Genomic DNA, 25,754 nt, shown 5'->3' on the forward strand with positions numbered 1-25,754 from the left:
TGCCGAGCTGACTCGGAAAATGCACTCTGGCTTGTGTATGGTGCAAAGTATGCGAAGGAGAACATTATCTTTCTTTTATATTGCAATTTCAGGAAAAATGTAAACTCTCACCAAATGCTTGTTTGGCTGTCCTCACTTAAGCAGGCTGTCCTCACATCCATATGCACTTTTGTTGTGCCATCTAGAAGTTTCCAACAGTGCCTTTCAAAAGGATTATGTGCCATTGCTTTGAATTTTGAGTTCCTGTCCCAGACTTCTATTAATAAGACTATAGCAAACTGTACCCAGATTTTTATTATTTAATCAATGCGCTTTATCTGTGTGTTCACAGGACATCCACAATGAGATATCAGCACGTGTCGAACAACTCCACGCCTTGCTAAAGGTGGAGACTTCTTTGCAGTTGGTGATAGCTGGCACTGCGTTACACGGAGACCTATGTGCTGTCCGAGCGCTTTGGCATCAGCTTCGTATCTCGGCACAGGTTCTGCGTGAAAGACTCCTGCGCACGTGTCAGATCAAAGGTTCCTCGTTCATACGCTCAAGAATCAAGGTATCTGTTACTTGAGCCCAGTATGTTATTTTACTAATATTATACCATTGAAGGGGACCATAACCATATTGAATAACCACCTTTAGAGGCCATTTTTCCCCGCAAGCGGGGGTTGGCCTTTTTCGGGAACCGTGGTTGTTGTTGTTTTTCGGTCCCCTTTTTGAAGCAATGTTTTACGGCCGGATGCCCTTCCTGACGCCAACCCTTTTTGCCGCCTTTAACGACAAACAGGGAATTACCAGTGAACTGGTACTCAATTAGCCGACCTCGGAAGGATGACAGGCTGAGTCAACCCCCCTGGCGTTAATTCAGCGATTGACCGGGATTCGAACCCAGGATCCTAGGATCCTAAGCTGACACCCTAGCCGCTAGCCCAACACCTGGGTTTTATAACCATATTGAATATTATACCATAACCATAAGGTGGTTATACCATCGAAGAGGATTTCATTCAATCCCTGTCATGAGGGGGGCAGCAATGTTCCAGGCCAAAGACACTATGACCCAATCCCCTGGCGGCTGGGTGTCTGACTCTGAAAAACTGTTGACAATATCCCATGCTTTGGCCTTGGCCAAACAATCTTTCCAAATGAGGCTTCTTCTGCCCTGTCAACTTGGGACGTTGATTTGAGTTCTTTGATATTTGAGGGAAGTATATTAAGCCGACTACGGGTTGTGGCTCGCGGAGATGTTGGGGCCGGCTGTGGACGCCGACATCTTCCATGCATGTATTCTTATCTATAATAAATCTCTTGTGCACTGTCCGAGTTTAACAAGGTGCTTATTCCTGGGAAAGGGATTCAAACCCATGACGCCATCAATGAGAAACGAATCAAATCAAGTAGTTCTGTATCATCTACCTTAACTATAAGGTGGTTTTAAAGTTGTGCTTTAACATTGTTTTATAAAACTCGCTTGCTGGTGCGGTATTAGTTTGGTGGTCCTTACTCTTGTGGACAGTTCTTCACCAAAGTCTGTCAGATGAGATATTCATCACTGATTTCACTCTTCATATGATGTGATTAACCGGCAGGCGTGATTAACCTCCAACTCTCACACCTGAGCTTTTATCTCACACCTCTCTCTTGGCACACCTGAGCACTTCCCCTCCCCCCACCCCCATAAAAAAAACCTCAACTCGCACTTCAGGTGGATTGGTACCATGAACCAGGATGTTATTTATTTTGAAAACAGCATAGGGGTGGCACACTCAACTTTGTGACTTTTTATTCTGATGACAATTCACAAATCGATTAAGTTGTGCTTCATAGACAGGACATGGCATCATTGAACACACTGTCTGTCAGAGGGATGTTAAACTGGGTGTGTCCTGTCTGCTGGCATTTGTCTTTCAATTTTATATGGGTTCTTCCTGGAATCCTGGGGAGATTCAGTATTCCTGCTTTGACCACCATCAAAGACAATGGAAAACATTTGATTTCCGGTTCGGGAAATTTTTCCATGTGTTGAATCTGCAGCTGCCGCTTCCACCTCATTAAAGCTAAGTTTTCTGAAACTGATTCATTGTGTTTTTTCTGTTATATATTCGTCCCTGTGGTGCTCTTTGTGTTTTCCTCTAATTCTCCGTGTTAAATCGTACCTTGTTGTACTGTATTTGTCGAATTTGTTTTTTGTTGTTCAATAACTAATCCTTTAATGCTTGAATCCTTGAAGCTTGGTGTTTGCTTAGCGGTTAGGGTGCCGGCTTGGGATCCTAGGATCCTGAGTTCGAATCCCGGTCGATCGCTGAATTAATGCCAGGGGGGTTGACTCAGTCTGTCATCCTTCCGAGGTCGGCAAATTGAGTACCAGCTTGCTGGGATGAATGATCCTGGTGTGTACCCCGGTTTAGAATAGGTACACCGTATCCCTGCGCATCGTAAGAGGCGACTAAGGGTTGGCGTCAGGAAGGGCATCCGACCATAAAAACATTGCCTCAAACAGGGAACCATGATTGTCATGGGGCCCGCAAGGCTAACCCCTGCTCTAGCGGGGAAAAATGGCCTTCAAACGATCATTCATTCATTCATTCACTAACTAATCCTTGAATAGCCACGGTGAGAATTATGTGTCCCTTTTGTTTCCATGTTTCTCGTTTTGCTTCTTTATTCCCGAATATTCTTTATTCCCGAATGCCCGGACTTCCGGTTCCTCGGGCGAGTGAGGCGTGCTTCGAGCTCTCCACGGCATCGAAGTTTGAGTGTTTTCCCATTCTTGTCTTTGTCAAATTTCCACTGGTTATTTTGCTGTGTACGTGTTATTGTGTGTTTCTAGTTGGTGTTGGTTTGTGGTTCGTGCAAACTTGTGTGTAATTAATCGTTTTCTGGGTCGTACCTCGTGCGCGGCCTGGTGACTTGGGGCTTCCCTCCCTCCTTCGGTGTTTTGCCGGTTTGGGTTATTTCCTTCGCTGTATTGCTTGTTTCTTTTATTTTGTTTTCTCCCCCTCACCTCACCTCCCGAGACAAAGAATTCTATATTGATTCTTTCTCTCCTCCCGGACACGTGCTTGTTCGCTCTCCTCCTCGTCTCGGCTTGTGCCCCGCCCCCTGTATCTCGTTTTCTTCCGCCTCTGCTCCTTCTTTCTCAAATCCACGTTCTCGCTTGGAGACTTTTCCCAGATTGTTTTTTCATGGTTTTCATGGTTCTGTTTGGATATTGTTGAAATATGTTTAAACCGCAGCCGTGATGCTGACGCCCCCCCCCCCCCCCCCCCCAGAATTTCCATGTTTTAAACGTTTCCCAGTGTGTACCCTGGTCAGAATAGGTACACCGTATCCCTGCGTGTCGTAAGAGACGACTAAGAGGGTTGGCGTCAGGAAGGGCATCTGGCCATAAAAACATTGCCTCAAAAAGAGAACCATGACAATCACAAGTACATATGGGCAGGGTGCAGCCCGAAGTGGAGATCGGTTTCTGAGGTTTGGGACATGGAATGTAGGGACAATGACAGGGAGATCAGGAGAAGTGGTGGAAGTATTGGTCAGAAGAAGAGTGGACATATGTTGTGTGCAAGAGACTAGATGGAAGGGAAGTGGTGTGAGAATGGTGAAGGGTAGGCAGGGACAGAAATACAAGTTTGTGTGGCAAGGGTGCCCGGAGGGCGTGAATGGTGTTGGTGTCCTGTTTTCTGAGGAGTTTGTAGACAGTGTGGTGAGTGTGATGAGAGTGAGTGATAGGTTGATGATGGTGAAAATGATGATTGGAAAGCTCTTGGTGAACGTCATCTCGGGATATGCTCCGCAGGTTGGTCGAAGCGATGAAGAGAAGGACAAGTTCTGGTGTGCGATAGAGAAGCTGATGGAAAACGTGAAAGATGAGGAAGTTGTTGTGGTGGGAGGAGACCTGAATGGACATGTGGGAAGGAGTATGGATGGTTTTGAGGGAGTTCATGGGGGTTACGGATATGGTGTGAGAAATGGAGAAGGTGAAAGGATTTTGGAGTTTGCTGATGGAGCTGATTTGTTGATTTGTAATACTCAGTTCCAGAAAGAGGACAATAAGCTTGTTACATACACGTCAGGTGGGTCGACGACAACCGTTGACTACCTGATGGTGCGTAGGCGAGATAGGGGGCACCTCCGGGACACAAAGGTGATCCCGGGGGAGGAGGCTGTTTCACAGCACCACTTGGTTGTCTGCGACATAAGGGTGAAAGGTGCGAGGAGAGCTCGGCGGGTGAAGTACCAACCGAGAATGAAGGTGTGGAGGTTGAAAGAGGTGACAGTAAGGGAGGCATTAAAAGAGAGGCTGAGTAGGGTAGAGGATGATGTGGTTGAGCTTGAAAGTGGTTGGATGTCAATGAAAGCTAGTCTGTTGGGAGCCGTTGGTGAGGTATGTGGATGGACAAAAGAACCACCGAGGCACTCGGAAACATGGTGGTGGGATGTTGAAGTTGGAAAGAGGATTGACGAGAAGAGGAAAAAGTTCAAAGAGTGGCAGAAGGCGAAGGGTACGGGAGCAGAAACAGCAGAGCATGAAAGTTATAAGGCAGCCAGGAAGGCTGCAAAGAAAGAGGTAGCAAAGGCGCAGGAGGCATGTAGGAAAATGTTCGGAGAACGCTTGGATTCGGAAGAGGGTCAGAAAGCAGTATTCAGGATTGCAAAGCACATAGCGAAAGAGAGGTGTGATGTGATGGGGGTGAGTTGCTTGAAGGATGAAGTGGGACAAATCGTTGTCGACCCAGATGGAATTAAAGGAAGATGGAAAGGATATATGGAAATGCTGTTGAATACAGAGACTGAATGGGATGGCAACATAGAGAGTAACCCAGTTTTAGGACCGGCAGAGAAGATAACTGAGAAGGAAGTTGAGGAAGCGATAAAAGCCATGAAGAGTGGAAAAGCGGGAGGGCCGACGGGAGTTGTGGGAGATATGTTGAAGGCAGCAGGAAGTTGGGGTGTGAAGAGAATGACAGAGATCTGTAATCTGGTGGTGAAAGAAGGCCGCATTCCAGTGGATTGGGAACTGAGTACCCTCGTCCCTCTATACAAGGGGAAAGGTGACCCTCTGGAGTGTGGCTCGTACCGAGCGATAAAGTTATTGGAGCATGGAATGGAGGTATTGGAAAGGGTGTTGGAGAGGAGGATAAGGAAGAAAGTGAAGATCGACGAAATGCAGTTTGGATTTATGCCAGGAAGAGGAACGACAGATGCGCTTTTCATTGTGAGGCAGTTGCAGGAGAAGTACATGGATAAGAGGAAGAAGTTGTTTTTTGGGTTTGTTGATCTGGAGAAAGCATTCGAAAGGGTTCCACGCAAAGTATTGACATGGGCATTGAGGAAGTTAGGAGTGGAGGAATGGTTGATCAGAGTAGTGATGGCAATGTACAAAAGAGCGCGCACAGCTGTAAGGACGAAGGACGGGAACAGTGGTGAGTTTGAGGTGAAGGTGGGAGTGCATCAGGGGTCGGTACAAGTCCACTACTATTTGTAGCTGTGATGGAGGTGCTGGCTCAGAACGTAAAGGAGGGTTTACCGTGGGAGTTGTTGTATGCAGATGATCTGGTGTTGATTGCGGAAAGTATGGATGGACTGAAGGAAAAGATGAACAAGTGGAAGGAATGTATGGAGACAAAAGGTCTGAACGTGAATATCGGAAAGACGAAGGTGATGGCAAGTGGTAAAGCATGTGGTGAGGTGGAAAGAACTGGGAAGTGGCCGTGTGCTGTGTGTCGGAAGGGTGTCGGAGTGAACTCCATTCAATGTACAATGTGTGCTGAGTGGGTTCATCAAAAATGTAGTGGTCTGAGAGGGTCATTTACCAGTGTGGCAGCTACATTCAAATGTAAGGTGTGCACAGAGGGAGCTGCAGATGGAGGAAATGTTGAGTTGGATCTTGGAGACGGCGTGAAGCTGGAAGGTGTGAAAACATTTTGCTACCTCGGAGACATGCTGAATGGAGAAGGTGGATCAGACTCGGCAACGGTTGCTCGAGTGAGATGTGCATGGAAGAAGTTTCGGGAACTGAATGGCGTGCTGATGAGGAGGAGAGTGTCGCTGAAGCTGAAGGGAAAGGTGTATGCTGCATGTGTGAGAAGTGTTATGATTTATGGGAGCGAGACATGGGTAATGAACGTAGAGCAGCAACGAAGGCTGGAAAGGGTGGAAATGCGAATGGTTCGATGGATGTGCGGAGTATCGTTGAGAGAGAGGAAGACAAATGATGAATTGCGAAAGATGATGGGAATATTGCCTGTGATTGATGCTGTGAAGAGGAACAGGTTGAGATGGTTTGGTCATGTATTGAGGAAGGATGAATGTGACTGGTTGAGAAGAGTAAAAAAAAACACCTTTAGAGGCCATTTTTCCCCGCAAAGCGGGGGTTGGCCTTTTTCGGGAACCGTGGTTGTTGTTGTTTTTCGGTCCCCTATTTGAAGCAATGTTTTACGGCCGGATGCCCTTCCTGACGCCAACCCTTTTTGCCGCCTTTAACGACAAACAAGGAATTACCAGTGAACTGGTACTCAATTAGCCGACCTCGGAAGGATGACAGGCTGAGTCAACCCCCCTGGCGTTAATTCAGCGATCGACCGGGATTCGAACCCAGGATCCTTGGATCCTAAGCCGGCACCCTAGCCGCTAGCCCAACACCAGGGATTGGTTGAGAAGAGTGATGGAAGTTAATGTGGAAGGAAGTAGAGGACGGGGAAGACCGAGAAAGACTTGGCTAAAGATGGTGGAAGAAGAAATGCGGGCAAGGGGGTTAACAAGGAGAGATGCAGAAAATAGGGCAAAATGGAAAAGATTGTCATGGGGACCGCAAGGCTAACCCCTGCTCTAGCAGGGAAAATGGCCTTAAAATGCATGTTGTTGTTGTATTCCCGAATATTGTACTTCTACCTCCTCAATGTTATCCCATTTCCTCTCATCGCCGCACAAAAACTAAAAACTTTTTATTTTAATTTTATTTATTTATTATTATTTATTTACTCCACAACCATCTCGTTATACTTTAATTTCCTTCTGCCTGTAATTCCTGTACTCCATGTTTTTTTTGTTTTTTTCTCCCCTTTCTCAAAATCACAAAATTGAATACATATATACTCGCTGAAGTATCTGGCATTTATATATGTAGGAAATTCCATGGAAATTCAATGAAATATGTATGTAAATATTTCCTGCATGACAATCACAAAACATATTATTCCCAGAAAAGCGCATGCAGGGTATAAGAACATACTCTCTCAGGGCCTGAATACAGAAGTGTTATAATAAACTTGTGCAAAGCAATCTTTTTAATAATAGGCACGAGACTGAATTCGCCAACCTGTCTCCCTCCTCCAAATCATGGTGGCATCTGATTAAGTCTGTTTCTGCTGTATGCTCCCCTTCCATCCCCTCCCTTGCATCAAACGGCTACACAGCTGACACCGCACATGAAAAAGTTGAAATGGCTACACAGCTGACTCTGCATGTGAAAAATGCCGAATGCTTCAACTCTGTGTTTGCTTCAAAATCTTGTGTCCCAAACCCATCGCTCTCTTTACCCACCTTACCCAGTCAAACCCAGCTGCTCATGGACTCTGTGTCCTTCTCTCCTGACAAGATGGTTAAAATCACAAGATGGTAAAACACTTGAACATGTCTTTCTATCCTGACAAATCTCTCTCTCACGATGACTCTCTGGAGCCCCCTCCCCGCACCCCCTGATATCCTTGTTCCCTACTGTTGTTGTGCTTCCCTCTCTCAACCCCTGTTGTCTCCTCCCTTTGTTATATGTTATTTGTGTTCGCTCTTATACGATTCTCGACAAAGTATACAAAAACAAAACAATTGTAACACTCTAATAAATTATAATTGTGTTGTTGACGACAAATCACGATATACAACCTCAATGTACGATCTTCACAAAACATATTGCTCAATCGCTCAACAGCAACGACAACAACAACAACAACAAGCATTTTAAGGCCATTTTCCCTGCTAGAGTGGGGGGTTAGCATTGCGGTCCCCATGAGGATCTTCTCCATTTTTCCCTATTTTCTGCATCTCCCCTTGTTAACCCCCTTGCCCGCATTTCTTCTTCCACCACCTGAAGCCAAGTCTTTCTCGGTCTTCCCCGTCCTCTACTTCCTTCCACATTCATTTCCATCACTCTTCTCATCCAATCACTTTCATCCTTCCTCAACACATGACCAAACCATCTCAACCTGTTTCTTTTCACAGCATCCATCACAGGCTCCATTCCCATCATCTTTCGCAATTCATCATTTGTCTTCCTCTCTCTCAACGATACTCCGCACATCCACCGAACCATTCGCATTTCCACCCTTTCCAGCCTTCGTTGCTGCTCTACGTTCATTACCCATGTCTCGCTCCCATAAATCGTAACACTTCTCACACATGCAGCATACACCTTTCCCTTCAGCTTTAACAACACTCCCCTCCTCGTAAGCACGCCACTCAATTCCCGAAACTTCTTCCATGCACATCTCACTCTAGCAAACGTTGCCGAATCTGATCCACCTTCTCCATTCAGCATGTCTCCGAGGTAGCAAAATGTTTTCACACCTTCCAGCTTCACGCCGTCTCCAAGATCCAACTCAACATTTCCTCCATCTGCAGCTCCCTCTGTGCACACCTGACACTTGAATGTAGCTGCCACACTGGTTAATGACCCTCTCGGACTACTACATTTTTGATGAACCCACTCAGTGCACATTGTACATTGAATGGAGTTCATTCCGACACCCTTCCTGCACACAGCACATGGCCACTTCCCAGTTTTTGCCACCTCACCACATGCTTTACCACTTGCCATCACCTTCGTCTTTCCGACATTCACCTTCAGACCTTTTGCCTCCATACATTCCTTCCACTTGTTCATCTTCTCCTTCTGTCCATCCATACTCTCCCCAATCAACACCAGATCATCTGCATACATCAACTCCCACGGTAAACCCTCCTTTACATTCCGAGCCAGCACCTCCATCACAGCTACAAATAGTAGTGGACTTAGTACCGACCCCTGATGCACTGCCACCTTCACCTCAAACTCACCACTGTTCCCATCCTTCGTCCTTACAGCTGTGCACGCTCACTCGTACATTGCCATCACTACCCTGATCAACCATTCCTCCACTCCTAACTTCCTCAATGCCCATGTCACTACTTCACGTGGAACCCTATCGAATGCTTTCTCCAGATCACCAAACCCAAGAAAGAACGTCTTCCTCTTCTCCATGTACTACTCCTGCAACTGCCTTACACAAAAAGCGCGTTTGTCATTCCTCTTCCTGGCATAAATCCAAACTGCATTTTGTCAACCTTCACTTTCTTCCTTATCCTCTTCTCCAACACCCTTTCCAATACCTTCATCCCATGCTCTAATAACTTTATCGCTCTATACGAGCCACAGTCCATAGGGTCACCTTTCCCCTTGTATAGAGGGACGAGGTTACTCAGTTCCCATTCCAATGGAATGCGGCCTTCTTTCACCACCAGATTACATATCTCGTCATTCTCTTCACACCCCAACTTCCCGCTGCCTTGAACATATCTCCCACAACTCCCGTCGACCCTCCTGCTTTTCTACCCTTCATTGCTTTTATCGCTTCCTCAACTTCCTTCTCGGTTATCTTCTCTGCCGGTCCTAAAACTGGGTTACTCTCTATGTTGCCATCCCATTAATTCTCTGCATTCAACAGCATTTCCATATATCTCTTCCATCTTCCTTTAATTCCATCTGGGTCCACAACGATTTTTCCCACTTCATCCTTCAAGCAACTCACCCCCATCACATCACACCTCTCTTTCGCTATCTGCTTTGCACTCAATTACTTCTGGGGAAAAAAAAAACACAGGCAGTGTATCGATCGAGGTCTGATGACCAATTATCTGTTTTTAAGTTTATTTGTTTTTCATTTTTTTTGTTTTGTTTGTGTTTATGCAATTATAGCCCTCAACCTTCCTATGGATGAAAGAGGAGGCCATGCAAAGTTTGATTGTACTCGTTCCTGCAGGGTCCGAATGCACAAAGAAACAAACAAACACAAACTTTCTTTATATGTTAGATTATCTGTTATTTATTCCCTATCATCCTATATTATTTATTTATTTATTAATTTTTGTATACAGAATCGAGGCTCGTGAAAGAGCTAACATTTATCACACAAACAAATCAAACAGACAAACAAAGTATATAAAAAGGGGGAGCGGTAGACAAGATGGGGAGAGAAGGGGAAGCACACAAACACAACATTTGAGAGCAGGGACATCGGGAGATGTGTGGGAGGGAGAGGGCTTGGGGGGAGGAGGCGTGGGAAGGGGGGGGGGGGGTGGGAGAAGTATAAAGCACAGGGACTTCCAGGAAAGAAGTTGGTATTTCAAAAAAGTGTATTTGGAGTGAAATTAGCGGGGGAGAAAAGATCAAGGTATAGATAATTATCCGGTATGTAATCCCTATATAGGTAATTATCTGGTATGTATTCCTTGTATATATGATTATTCTGTATGTATCCCTTATATGGATGACTAGCAGGGGTACCCAGCATCAGGTTCTGGGCACACCAAATCTCGTGCAAGTTCCAGTTTGCCACAATTACTAAACTGCTCCAGGTTTTCCACCTCCCCCAATTCCCCGACCATGAAGGAATGAATGGTCCTGCACCAACTAGGCACAGATTTTAGTACTTTTCTCCTTGTAATTTGCCAACAATGGGTTTCTCCATGAGCCTTTGATCACTATTTAAAAAGTGTTTTCGTGGATACACCAATCTCTGGTCCATTGAGTGGGATTCTCACTAACACATCTCTGACCGAGCATTCCATTTGCATCAAATGGGGAACTACATGCGCATCGCATACCTTCACCAAGCTGAAGAGTTTATGTTTTGTATCCCACTGATTTAATCGGAACCAAAATCGAATTTGCTTGTTATTGTCACCGACCCAACTCTTCCACCAAGTTTTGGTCAGAACTTATCCACAACTTTTTGAAATATCGTTTTTGGCCTCATCTCTCAATGGTGAAGAATCACTTAAAGAAAATTTAATTCGCGGATTCGGATCTTCACCAAAATTTAATCGATTCGTCCTTGTAAGAGGACGACAAACGACCAACGAAAACACCCTATCTGTCCACCAAGTTTTGTCTGAATCCGTCCATCTTTTTGAGATATACTATTTACAGAAAAACATACAGACACGTGAAAACGTAACCTCCTCCCACCTTCGGTAGCGGAGGTAATAAAGTGATTTCGTAAATCAAAGTGTGAACCAAAAATTTTCATTGATCCTCTGGCCAGAAGAGCCCCTTTTGTTTGGACATTCTTTCTGAAGAGCTGGTTTGTGGCATACTCGGCTTGGGGTCTTTTATTCAATTAAAAAACTGAATTATACGTAGTGTGTTCAAAAAGTATCCGACCTTTATTTTTTGTGCGTAAAAAAAAAGAAGCTAGGGAGGCGTTGATTGGTGCATGTATGCAGGCGATCCTAATGCACACGCGTGAATTTTTTCCCACCTGCAGAAGCTGTCATTCGACGTCAGACCGCCGATGAGTGAGGAAGTGTAAGCGAGCGCCGTCGGATTTTCGTTTTTGACAAAATGACGGAAAAACTTGAACAACGCTACTGCATCAAATTTTGTGTAAAGTTTGGCGATTCCCAAGTGGAAACGATCCGCAAGATTCAACACCGTTCATTCCATTATGAAGGAGGATTTGGGCTTCAGGAGAATCTCAGCGAAGTTCGTACCAAAGCTGCTAACGATTGAGCAGAAGCAACTCCGTTTGGAGATCGCACAGGACATGCTGGAGACTGTGAACAGCGATCCCAACTTCCTCAATACAGTGATCACTGGCGATGAGTCCTGGGTTTATGGGTACGACCCAGAAACCAAGTTGCAGTTTTGATGCAAGTTTGATGAAACACAAAATTTGATGCAGTAGCGTTGTTCAAGTTTTTCCGTCCTTTTGTCAAAAACGAAAATACGACGGCGCTCACTTACATGTCCTCACTCATCGGCGGTCTGCCGTCGAATGACAGCTTCTGCAGGTGGGAAAAAATTCACGCGTGCGCATTAGGATCGCCTACATACGTGCACCAATCAACGCCTCCCTAGCTTCTTTTTTTTACGCACGAAAAATAAAGGTCGGATACTTTTTGAACACAGTAGTAGTCCATTGTGCTATACTAGTCTTATGATGACGATTCCTCATGCTCATACTACTTTTAAAGGAAATTTAAGAGAAGTTGGACCCAAGAAGCCATTTGCCTCATCATGCATGTGAATTGTTCACACCCCTGGACTTTCAACTCTGACAGGTAATGCTTGTCATTTGGCCTAGGCCGTGAGGAGGGAATTTCACCAGGCCACCGGTGAATCCATTGTCAGCGTGTCGACCTCCCTCACTCTAATCTGTCTCTTCCATGTGCTTCAGTATCCATAACTTGTAAAATGTAAAACCTTAACTGGGATATTTTGCTCATCAGCATGTACCATGAGCTGCGTTTGCTCTCATTTTTTGATTTGCTCTTGTAATGAACTAGTGTTCGGACAAAACTTGGTGGATAGGTTGGATGTGTAACAAGGACGAATCAATCTGCTTTTGGAGAAGATCTGAATGGATGCGAGGATTTTTTTTTTTGGATTTTTTTTTTTTAACCCTTTGAGTACGGGATTTTTTTTGATACAAAATACCGCCGGTACGGGATTAATTTGGCATTTTGGTACGGGAATGCAACCACATACTGACCATCTATTTATAGGTATAGTCGATGACGTGTAGAAACGTCATCCGTACACAAAACTTTTTCGCGGGTTGCGGCACTGGACGTCATCCGTACTCAAAGGGTTAAGTGATTCTTTACCATTGAGAGTTGGGCCAAAAACGATATATAGCAGGATATCTCAAAAAGTTGTGTACGGATTATTACAAAACTTGGTGGATGAGTTGATTAGATGGCAAGAACAAGCAGATTAGATTTTGGTTCATGTCTGGATCCAGATCTGGCCTACCCCTTCACCACGCCTCCTCCCCCCCCCCTTCCCACGCCTCCTCCCCCCAAGCCCTCTCCCTCCCACACATCTCCCTGCTCTTAAATGTTGTGTGCTCTCAAGTGTTTGTGTGCTTCCCCTTCTCTTGTCTTCCGCTCCCTCTTTTTATATATTTTGTTTGTCTGGTTGATTTGTTTGTGAAGTAAATGTCAGCTCTTTCACGAGCCTCGATTCAGTATACAAAAAAGAAAAGAAAAAAAAAAGTGGGATATGAAACGTAAACTGTTCAGCCTGACCGGAGGTATGCACTCTATGGAGTGCTGTTCTAGTTCATGACTTTCCTTCACCAATGTTAATGACCGTTTTGAAAAGTGATGCTTCTCATGACTTGTATTGGAAAGGATGTAATTACTTGGTATGTGAATACTTAAGATGAATACAGACAAATATCCGATTTAAAAATGGTTCATTAACTTTAACCAATTATGTGCAGATTCTGGTTGCAAAATTAATAGCTGCAGCTGCTTTTGAATACAATAATATGTCGATGTTATTAGTTTGAATTCTCATTGCTTGGCACTGTAATTCATATACTGTATAATGTGTCCGTTGTTTCTTGAGATGATCTATTTGAATTACCAGTTGGCATTGCAAGCTCACGAGTGTTTTGATGTACCATGAATGTATAACCTGTTCTACCTCTTATTTCTTGCAGACTGACCTGGAAGAGAATTGTACCCACAGCAGAGAAGTGGAAAAGAAAATCAAGAGTGATTTTAGAAGCCAGATTTTGTCACAACGACCAAGCGGATGCTTGAACTACATGGAAATGAGTGAGGATGAGTCGATTCCTCCTATATTGAGTTTAACTGACATTGAAGGTCAGGGTTGCATTCAAGGTGATGATGAGGTTGACCTGGAAGTTGATGTTGCTATGAAAGAGTGCATGTGCGACGCACACAAAAAACTGTATCAGAGTGAAAGCTTTGATGCAGATATTTACTCTTCAGTTAGCTTGAGCTCTGCACAAGGCAATAACTTCACGACAAGAGATAATATTTCGATGAATAATTGTAGTACACGTAACCAGGGAATGTTGAATGACGAAGATTATCTGTCCAAGAGGAAGGAAAGCCAAACTGTAGGAACAACAAGCTCTGTGAGGTCTCAACAATCTCGAAACCTAACAGACAACTCCAGGAGTTGCAGATACTTTGATGAAAAATATGAGTATTTGTTGGATCAAGCTTACCCTCTGAAGATGAAGAAAAAAGAAGAACTGGATATCTTTACTCATGAGAATAAGCACTTGAAAGGTGCTCAGGGATGCTCAGGGATGGCAAGTTGGGGAGGATGTCTCTATACGGATGGAAGTCCAAAGGCTTCCCACTGGCACTCAATGGGACATGTCAGTATGCGCTTTGAGAGAGGTCAAGAGTTTAAAGCCGAATGCTCACCTTTTCACATTCCGAAGAATTTGAGTGGTTGCTGGTGGAAAAGCTTTTCAAACGATTACGTGCCGACATCTCGCGTAATTCCTTGTGCACGTTTGTGTCTGCACGAGACTCCTGTTGGGAGCAGGACACGGGCACATTGTGGACTACTGGGGAAATGGTTTGGTTCAGACGAGTTTCTGGCCCTGCCGAACATTCTCAATGAGTCATCCGGCATGAAACAAGCTGTGAATGACCTGTCGTTGTTGCTGGACCACGATGATGTAAACCAGAGTAACGTGGCAAATTTGGAAAATGCTGCAGGGTGTCACAATTCCACAAAACCCAGAAGATGTTGTTGTGGGGATAGTCTCACCCATCTCAGCATATCATGGCCCAACTCCTTAAATTACTTTAACGAACCTAGTGATTTACAAGGCTGCTGTAGACAGCATACCCCCAAAAACCACAGACTTGAGGAGTTTAGCTCTCGAGCTTGCAGTCACGGTGATTGCTTCGTTAAAGATGCAAATATCGAAACTCATTGCGATGCTGCGTCTTCATGGAAAAGAATTGAGGTAAGATTGTATTTGGGGTTCAGTCGGACACGGGTTTGGGGTCTTATGGCGCTATATTTCTGTTATTTAATCCATCGCCATACCTTAATATTGATTGTTCTGCATTATCAGTTCACATGAGTATCTGACTAAAGCAGAGCATTATTATAGAGTACGTCAAACGTTTTGGAGACAGCCTGCAGCCGGCTGTTGTTTGCATCTCACTCCCATCTCCTAAACCTCCACAAAATTAACCTTGCTCACTGTTTCACAGTCTGTCCTCTTCTCGTCGCTCATTGGTCTTCATTATATTCTGGTAATTTCTGCCTTTGCACAATCTGGATGATATTCTTGTTTTCTGCAGACATTCCTCTCCTATCACGAAGCTTTCTTGACTCAAATTGATGACTGCCTTTATCTTGGATCATTGAATGATTGCAATGCAAAGTTTTCGGATATTCTCTCCTTTTGTACCGGATATGGCACGTGATTCTCCACTCCGCATGGTGGAATCAGTTCGTTCTTTGCCATTTGAATGTTTCTCGGTGTAATGGAATATTATACAACAAAGGAAATTGATTAATATATTTTCATCCACTTTGATGTACAGTACCGTAAATGCGTGGTTTGGAATGTGCGTGACCTTTAACATGCTCTGCCCATCTCCTATATCGGTAGAAAATGCCATTTCTCATTTTTTGACGTGACTAGATTGGTAGATTTCCTTTTCCTTTATTATCTCAATCTTTGCACCCAATCGTAAGAAGTCATACAACATTTTTTTTTCCCGAGCTTGGAGACAGCATTGTTAAATGGCATTAGTTAGGCTACAATGTAGAGGTGTATGCACATGTTTTGGGAATGCAGGAATTTGAACTATATTTATCGATCACAGGACTTTGTACAGCTTCTTGATGAATTCATTCATTGGCTTTTCCAAGCCGTCGAGACAACTGAGAAATGGACCCTGCCTAAAGCTGACCTTGACAACTTGAGGTGTGCTGTGGAAATGCACCAGGTACTGTACACACTATTTTGTAAACGAAGCAGAGAACTTTCACACCGTTAGACTGTGGGTAAATGATACTCAAATCAGTACAGAGTGGCCCACAAAATGATCATTGTGTGTGTGTGTGTGTATACAATATATATTACAGTATACTACATATAATGTGTGTATGTATGGCTCGAGGTTCTCGTGGAAAAAAAACCTGAAAACCTCAGTACCGTATTCCATTTAACATCCTGGAATATTTTACATCATCCGACTTTCAGATGAGGCCAATGTCCATAAGGAGGCAAAATGTTTGACATTGGGGTTCTGAAGACCCACTCAACATTCATGAAGTGCCACTGTGTATCGTTGCTGTAATTTGTTTGGTCATCACTCTCTTGATCCTTATTCATCGACTGGATTGATGATTCGAGTAAGCGCACCAGCAAAATGGTGGTCAAAACCACCACAAAACCACCAGCAAAATGGTGGTCACTTTGAACATATTTGTGACAAATGTTTCTCCAAACAATATTGTTCATGTTTGATTAATACATCGTTGCTTCATGCACATTGAAACTTTTCAACCATAATTGTAAATGTCATTTTGTGGTCCATCCTGCGGTTTATCATCCAGCCCAAATCGGTATGTTGTGGGCACTTTCCTGATGCAAGTTGCACATGCTTTTGTTAGTATGAATGAATGTTGTGCAAGTTGTTCACAGGCCCAGCCTGGTTCCTTGCACGGCTTGGGTGAGTAGAGAAGTTGGTGGTACCGTTGGTATGCTACGTGCTTGCTATTTGGAGTTAATGTCCACCAACTAATGCTGGCAGACAGGTTGTCTGGCTTTACGTCAGTCAGATGGACGGCATGCACATCGAATCACCCTGCCTGTGAAACACCAGGTTGACAGTTTATCGCTGGCCCGAGATTCAAACCCAGGCTATACGTCTCTGAGGCGATTGTGCATTATACTTCTAGGCCATCCAACAAGCCGATTCCGAATACTCATTGTTATTATGACTAGATTTGATATTTCCCATTAAAATGATCCATTTCGAAGCAATCTGTTTGCCCAATAGTTATTATGCCATTTCAGGCCATAAAGGATGCAACTGGGCCTTTTAATCGTAAATATGGAGAGGAATGGAAGGCATATTTCAGACCGGAACTTTCTAGATTATCGAAAGCCTCCTCTTTAAAAGGAGTGGAATATCGTTTTGGGCTCAGACGCAGGTTGTTGTTTTTGGGTTTGCCACCAATGTGTTCATCGTAGCACACAAATGATCTTTGGAGGGGTGGTATTCTTTACCATGTGGTCAGGTTTGTCTTTGATAGTGTTGGGGCCTTTAATTTGCCAAAAAAATGGATGGAATACTTTTGTAATTGAGCTATGGTAACACCTCAACTGGTTTTCTCTTCTTAGGTTATCGACCCATAACGGTTTGATTATGACCATGAACTCCATCTGTCAGTATAAGGCTCAAACAAAATGCACGTTCATGTAATAAGTAAGTTGGAGAACATTCTACTTTGGCTGCTGTTTTGTTCACAGAATTTCAAACAGGTGCTGGAGGCTCACAGGCCTCTGAAAGATTTGGTCATCAAACAAGGTAGAGAATTGCTGGAGCTGAGGCCTACACAGAGAGCCGGTAAGAGGTTTTGCAAGGCAAAACCATAGTAGAACAAGACAGTAGATCTATCTCTCCCTCTCTCTCCCTCTGTCTCCCTCTCGCTCCCAACTCCACTACTCTGCCCCTTCTCCCCATTCCTCCTGCCTTTCTTACCTTTTCTTAAAGGTGTATTTTCCATAGCTGAGTAAAAGTGGTAATAAAGAGAAACTTCCACCATTTACCACAGATGTCAGTCAGCTGATCATTTCTTCTCCTTGCAAAACATAAACTGAATAAATAACTAGCTAACTTGTGCTAATCAATAACCACAGTTAACGTTTCCATCAAATGTAGTAATACCACCCACTCCACATCAATTATTTTGTCAACAGTTATTTTCTTAACCACCAGGTGTCACCATCCTCGTTGTCCACCGTGGTGTACCCCAATACCTGAAACGATGCCAAATTGAGGCTGTGATTGCTTTTTTTTCCATTAGACTCTCATTCAGGCCCCGGGCCAAGATCAGGAAAGATCTGCCCATTAAACCTGCTGGATGAGCATGAGATCTTCTCCCCCCCCCACCCCCCCCCCCACCCCCCGCTGTTGGCATCGTCATGTTGGTGTAATATATTATATTTTTTAACATAAATACGGTACATATCTACCCTCTGTGGTGCAACATCAATCCTGGGAGTTGTGCCAAGCTTTAAAAGATGTTGGGACATTGTTTGTGTTGTAACTCTGGGAAAGGCGTCCCATGTACACCTGTGCAGAACACACTACTTTTGAGGCTGCCTACATAATCAGAGTATGGTGGCTCAAACTTCTACCTTTTGTTTATGGATAAGTGGAGCTTTGTGCCACCTTGGCTTGCTTCTGACATTAACTTCCATGACATTGAGTGCAGACAGCCTGGTACTCACCTTTTTGTTAAGTCTTTCTCAACAATATATATATATATATATATAATGTATGGATAGTATCTGTCTCAACAATGTAATCCCAGGTAGCTTTGCGTCTTTCTCAACGATATAACCCCAAGCAAAAAACAAAACATGAAAAGTTGTCTGTACAAGAACATTTTTGAAAAGGTTTGAAAATTTATAAAATTTAGGATTGCTGGGATTTTCCATTTCAAAACTATAAATTGAGACACACCTGAAATGAAAGAAGCAAAGGCCCTCCATGTTAGGATAAAGGAAAGCGAAGACTTTGTAGCTGCGTTTAAAAAAAAATTATTTTCTTGACCGATGAATCTTGTCAGGCACATGGCAAACAATTGGTGTCCAGATCTGGTGCTGGTGAAATGATGCTCATAAATGAAACCTTAAACACACAGCTATGTGCTTGCAGTTGGTGTTATCTGATCTGTGGGTTCATGTGAGCGAGCAGTTATTTCCCTATTGAGGTGCTTGTGCATCAGCGCTTCTTTTTTCTCATTGGAGAGTAGTTCCAATTTGACCTGGAATTTTTTTATATTAAAGTCTGAGTCCATGCTAAATATACATGGTTATTGAACATTCTTATGTTTGCAGTGGGGGGGTTTTTTTCGGTTTATTTTTTATTTTTTATGCAAGGTCTAGGCTCGTGGAAGAACTAGGATGCAGAACCGATTAGGACAGAGCATAAATGGAGCAGCAGGAGGTGGGAAACACCTATACCAGGGTGAAGGGATCAGGTAGACTGATACAGACGTACAAGGGGAGAGCGCAAGAGGTGAACAAGATGGATACATAAGCAAAATTTTGAGGGGTGTGGGTGGTTTAATAGGTGTATAAAAGATCATGCCTTTGGATGGGGATGACCTGAGATGGTGATGAACAGCTGGAAAAAGAGGAATAAATGAGTGGAGGTGAGCAGTGGTTATGGATTTAGGCAGTTTCACCAGAATGTGGTTGTTTGGTGGACCGCGTGCAGCCTGCAGATACCTGGGAGGAGGGAGGGGCACAGCACGTAGAGGGCAGATGGTGCAAGACCAGAAACGAGGTGTAAGAAGACAGAGCCCACCGACCTGTCGGTGATGCCGAAGTGATATGCCCACAGACTGTTTCATCACGAGATATTCCAATGATCCTGAAAGCCTTAGTTTTCATGGTGTCAAGCTGAGCAAGATGTGAGGCAGGGGAGTCAGCCCAGATAGGAAAACAGTACTCCATAAAGCTGCGGATGAAAGCCTTGTTTGTGGATATTCTCTCAGGTGTGCCAAGGAAGGACTTTTCATGACAGAGGATGCCCAGTCAGCGTCTGGCTTTGGAGGCCAACTTGGAAATGTGGCTTGCCCAAGAGAGATCGTGTTTGAAAGTGAGACCCAAGAGTTTGAATGACTGAACTTCTTTGAGACGGTTATTCAGAAAGTCGATGGGAGGGTTTGTGGAACGGTCCTTTCGGAGTGAGTGAGTGTGTGGTATTTCTCAGGATTGATAGACGTATTCCAAATGTTTGACCAGTTTGTCATTTTTGTCAACCTCTGAGGAGAGGGCTGCTGCCTGTTTGTCAGAAGGATGTCACGGCAGAAAGTGGAGTCATCAGCAAAGAGATAGAGGATTTTCCAGAGTCAGAGAGATCATTGATAACGATTAGGAATAAGATGGGGCCTAGAACATTTTCTTGGGGTACTACAGGCTGGACAGGGAGAGGAGAAGTTTTTTTTTTTCTTCTGTTGAGAGCAACACGTTGGCTATGAGTGGAGGAAGTCAGTAATCCAAGAGTGTAGTTAGCCTTGTATTCCATAAGTGGACAGTTTGGAGAGCGTAGCAGGATGCCAGACGGTATCTCCAGACTGTTGGAAAGCAATACCCAAAATGACTACTTTAATCTGCTTTAATGCACATGCTGAAAATGGAGATTGTGGCAAATTGAATCACAAAAGAAGTGGAAGAATGGATAATTACTAAATTTCTGACCATCAAACTTTGAGACCGAAATTTTATGCAGTACAATATTGGCTGCACAGTTAATGTGATAAATTTTGATGAGGATATAGGCCTGGTTACATAAAGCATCCTTAAGGAAAGATTTGAGGACTTGCTTAAATATATTCCTTAAGTTTCCCCTTAAGGGCATCGGTAATTTGAGGATGGTTGCATACAGTGCATTCAGAAAGTATTCAGACCCTTCACTTTTTTCACATTTTCTTGTGTTGCCGCCTTATGCTGAAATCGTTTAAATTCAATTTTTCCCTCATCAATCTACACTCAATACCCCATAATGACAAAGAGAAAACAGGATTTTAGAAAGTTTTGTAAATTTATTAAAAAGAAAAAACTGAAATATCACATTTACATAAGAATTCAGACCCTTTGCTATGACACTTGAAATTTAGCTCCGGTGCCTCCCATTTCTCTTGATCATCTTTGAGCTGTTTCTACACCTGATTGGAGTCCACCTGTGGTAAATTCAATTAATTGGACATGATTTGGAAAGGCACACACCTGTCTACATAAGGTCTCACAGCTGACAATGCATATCAGAGCAAAAACCAAGCCATGAGGTCGAAGGAACTGCCTGCAGAGCTCAGAGACAGGATTGTGTCGAGGCACAGATCTGGGGAAGCTACAAAAAAAATTCTTCTGCATTGAAGGTTCCCAAAAGCACAGTGGCCTCCATAATTATTTAATGGAAGAAGTTTGGAACAACCAGGACTCTTAATTGAGCTAGCCGCCCGGTCAAACTGAGCAATCGCGGGAGAAGTGCCTTGGTAAGAGAGGTGACCAAGAACCCGATGGTCACTCTGGCTGAACTCCAGCGATCCTGTGTGGAGATGGGAGAAACTTCCAGAAGGACAACCATCACTGCAACACTCCACCGATCTGGGCTTTCTGGCAGAGTGGCCAGACAGAAGCCTCTCCTCAGTGAAAGACACATGAAAGCCCACAGAATCTTGTTTCTCACAGTCTGAGAGTCCTTTAGGTGCTTTTTTGCAAACTCCAAGCGGGCTTTCATGTGTCTTTCACTGAGGAGAGGCTTCCGTCTGGCCACTCTGCCAGAAAACCCAGATCGGTGGAGTGTTGCAGTGATGGTTGTCCTTCTGGAAGTTTCTCCCATCTCCCCACACAGGACCTCTGGAGTTCAGCCAGAGTGACCATCGGGTTCTTGGTCACCTCTCTTACCAAGGCACTTCTCCCGCGATTGCTCAGTTTGGCCGGGCGGCCAGCTCTAGGAAAAGTCCTGGTTGTTACAAACTTCTTCCATTTAAGAATTATGGAGGCCACTGTGCTCTTGGGAACCTTCAATGCAGCAGAGATTTTTTTGTAGGCTTCCCCAGATCTGTGCCTCGACACAATCCTGTCTCTGAGCTCTGCAGGCAGTTCCTTCGACCTCATGGCTTGGTTTTTGCTCGGATATGCATTGTCAGCTGTGAGACCTTATATAGACAGGTGTGTGCCTTTCCAAATCATGTCCAATCAATTGAATTTACCACAGGTGGACTCCAATCAAGGTGTAGAAACATCTCAAAGATGTGTAGAAACACCTGAGCTAAATTTCAAGTGTCATAGAAAAGGGTCTGAATACTTATGTAAATGTGATATTTCAGTTTTTTCTTTTTAATAAATTTGCAAAACTTTCTGAAATCCTGTTTTCTCTTTGTCATTATGTGGTATTGAGTGTAGATTGATGAGGGAAAAAATGAATTTAAACGATTTCAGCATAAGGCTGCAACATAACAAAATGTGAAAAAGTGAAGGGGTCTGAATACTTTCTGAATGCACTGTATATGAATATTCCTCAAGTTATTTTTCTTAAATTTTCTTAAAACCCCTTCCTTAAACACAAGAGACCCCCTCTTCCTCCCCTCCCCCCACCCCTCCCCCACTTAAACCCCACCTTTTGAGTTTCCAAAAGGCGCTCTCCATGGAAATATTATCGCAGTGCGACGCCAGAGGCTGATGAGAACAATGGCCCGGTTGCAAAAACATTTTCTTATCTGTAACCCATAAATTGCTGGATTTACTGGTTAGTAGGCCAGAAGGAAATCTTTAGGAGCTGTTGCCATGCTGGGCAACCAATCAGATTAGAGATCGAAGAAGCGTCCGGAAGAAAGAACACGCCATGAACACATGATTTTAAATGACGTAGTTTTAAAATGTTGATTAAATTAATTAAATAATAAATCAAGTAAATGTTAAAAATTAAGGATAAATGATTTCAAATGTTGAGTTCAACGTAGGTCGTCAGCATCGTGAATCATCGAAAACAAGGGAATTTCACATAGTGGGATACCATAGCCGGGTTACAATGCACAAAGCACTCATAACACCTGGCAAGGCCCCAGTAGTGCAAGGCGGATAGGCAATGAACTGCCGAGCAGTGGAGTAAGTGACATGGCCTGATGGATCATTTTTCACCATGTTATCGACTAATGGACGTGTGCACGTGTGGTGACAGCCCAGGCAGCTCTACTGCCCAAAGTGCCTGGCTCCATCAGTAAAAGGTACTGGTGGTTCCATAATGACATGGGGCATATTTTCCTGGCATGGCCTGGGTCCACTCATTCCATTAGAAGGCAGGGTTGATGCAGAATGCTATGTTACCATTCTGAGCGATCATCTGCATCCTACGATGCAGCATTTCTTCCTTACTAGAAGGGGTGTCTTTCAGGATGACAATGCTCCAGTCCACAGGGCGCATCATTTCACTGGGTGGTTTGAAGAGCCTGAGAGCGAAGTTACCAATCTTCCATGGCCCTCCCAATTGCTAGACCTCAATCCCAAGGAACATTTGTGGGACTGTCTGGAGAGGCGCCTAAGTCAGCGGTTTCCGCATCCATCAAACTGACGTGAATTGGAGGACTTCCTTGTGCAAAAAATGGTGCCACATTCCTGTGGAACAGTTCCAGACCCTCGTTGACTCCATGTGACGTTCTCACCTTGAATTTAATTTGGAATGGGTTTCTGTTCTTGGCCCCATGCCCACTAAACATCAGAGCCTGTTCTTTAACTTAAGGTGAAGCAGCCCGAAAGCAGAGATCAGTTTGATTTGTGAGCGTGACCCTCACCATATGGTGCCTGCCTCTGGTAGACGTGGCAACCATCTTACCACACCTGTGCCTGCTCATAAGCATTCTCCACCCACTCACTGATTTACCTCGTTACCTGGTCTACATTTTATTACAACATTGTTGGCAAATGCATATTGGACAAGGATTATATTCTGAATATGACCCACTAGTGGCATTATCATTGAGGTGTGAGTGTGCTGCGGATTTAGTACCGCCACACAATTGGGCAACTATTTGTAATTTGATCAGAGTGCCCTCCTATACTCTACACAAAAGACACCGTGGGATCTTTAACATCTACCAACTAATGCTGACAGACAGGACACCCAGGTCAACGCCCATCTGAAGAACTGCACACATTGATGCCTCACCCTGCATGAGAAACACCAGGTTGGCAGTTTATAGCTCGGTCGACATTCGAGCCCAGGATAGACGGTTCAAATGTGAGTGCACATACCTTTAGGCTATCCTAGTAGTCCCATTACGAAGTTCTCAAAGTAAAACCCACCCAAACTTTCTCAGCATGGAGAGATTATCTCAATTTGTCCAACATGTGAGATGCATGGTTGTTGTTTTTTGTACATTATCCAATTTTTGGGTTTATTTGTTTGTGTTTTTAGGATTGCGAAGTGCAATTTTACGCATCGAGGCGCAGTGGCGAGAACTACAAAGGCAGATCGGTCGTCAGGATGCTTTGATTCGAGGAGCTCTGCACCGGCTGCACGCCCAGCTCCGATCTGAGCGTATGACCTCAAATGGGTCTCCATTGCACCTTGGCACAAAAACCACAATCTCGTGTCGTGGCCGAAGCGATACAAGTCACCCACTCTTTACATCGTTCTAGTATTTTTTTATGTTGAATTCTCCAGGCACAGACTGTATAGCCCTCTTCGAGGCCAGGCCTTAAATAAAAGAGAAGGAAAGTGTATGATGTATGTTTACGAGAAAGAGAGGTTGAAGCTAGCTGTAGCTGTAGTTTGAGTGAGACAGAAAGTAAGACCAGCAATCCTGACACGGAGAGTGTAAGATGGTTCCGGGCACTAATTTAATGCTCCTAAGTTAGACTGGTAGTATGACCCCGGGCGGTTGGTGTCTAAAACCTACTACCTTGAAGATTCTGGACTGGACTTTGTGGGTTAAAAACACCTGTCATTGATGTAATCGGGCCACTCTTCCTTTTTGGTTATCTGTTATCACATTGACTGTCAAATAAAAAAAATCACATTTTTAAACACGTCTGTGAACTGCACTCAGATCGTGGGACTTCATGAGCATTTCCTGCAAAATCGAAAAATGTTAATGATGTGCTTTATTTACAGGTGGTATGTTTTGGAGGTTTAACGTCCAAATGCCTTCGGCTTTGGAAATTCAAAGCTGTGCAGACAAGGAAAGGTCCCTCACTACTTGCGGTTTCTTAAGACGATGAAAACTCTTTCCTATTTCGTGCTATTACAGGTGAATTGGAGTAGATGAATCTATTTTGAACCTGAAAGGAAAGACCTTTATTCACATGGGACATGCTAGTTTTCCTTGATACATCATATTAAATACGCCATTTGTGTCTGTCGGATGAATTTTTGACGCCAGTACTTTCTGTCGTTACTTATCCGATCTCAACCAAACTTGACAGGATGACTAAGGGTTACATAATGAAGGTTGTAGCGCATTCATTTTCCCCCCTCCCCAATGGGGTTTTCTCCCAACGAGCGAGTTTGCCTGGCATTGCCGTCAATTGGGTTGCACGTTGAGGTGTATATAAATGTTAAATTAGCTTTATCATGGCGTTTTTCCAAAGACGCTTTTAATAACAAAATTGATGATAATCGCTTATTATTAATATTATTACAAAACAATATTAATATTAATAATGTCCCACTTCGCCAAGGCGTTTTTCCTGCAGTGATAACGTGTATAAATAGGTTAGAGTTATAATGGCGTTTCTGTGGGAGCAACGGCTTCTACAGGAAGTAAAAATATTACACACCACAAACATGTATGCTTAGCTTTTTAAACAGTCGCTAATGTTGTTTATTACACTAAATGAAGAAATTTGGAGGAATCCCGACATGCGTGAGGTAAGTTTTACTTACAGAACTGAGCGAAGACCTACTGTACTCTCGGTACCCCATAAGTGTTGGGTTAATAACATGACCCTTCCTGGCGCCAA

At 43.8% G+C, this 25,754-nt stretch overlaps 2 protein-coding genes across 2 annotated transcripts in view; both read left to right on the top strand.

The window, feature by feature from the left end:
- Window positions 1–25,754, top strand: part of LOC144892645 (uncharacterized) — a 184,512-nt gene that overhangs the window by 106,020 nt on the left and 52,738 nt on the right. The gene's annotated exons all lie outside the window — the stretch shown is intronic.
- On the top strand, window positions 331–24,819 carry LOC137412809 (uncharacterized). The gene is made up of 5 exons (XM_078780383.1): window positions 331–553; window positions 13,704–14,999; window positions 15,874–15,996; window positions 17,529–17,625; window positions 24,208–24,819. The coding sequence occupies exons 2-5, from the start codon at window positions 13,812–13,814 to the stop codon at window positions 24,429–24,431; spliced, it is 1,632 nt and encodes a 543-aa protein (XP_078636509.1). The 5' UTR covers window positions 331–553; window positions 13,704–13,811; the 3' UTR covers window positions 24,432–24,819.

This window comes from Myxine glutinosa, chromosome 6 (assembly GCF_964187855.1).
Source record: "Myxine glutinosa chromosome 6, kmMyxGlut1.1, whole genome shotgun sequence".
Lineage (NCBI taxonomy): Eukaryota > Metazoa > Chordata > Myxini > Myxiniformes > Myxinidae > Myxine > Myxine glutinosa.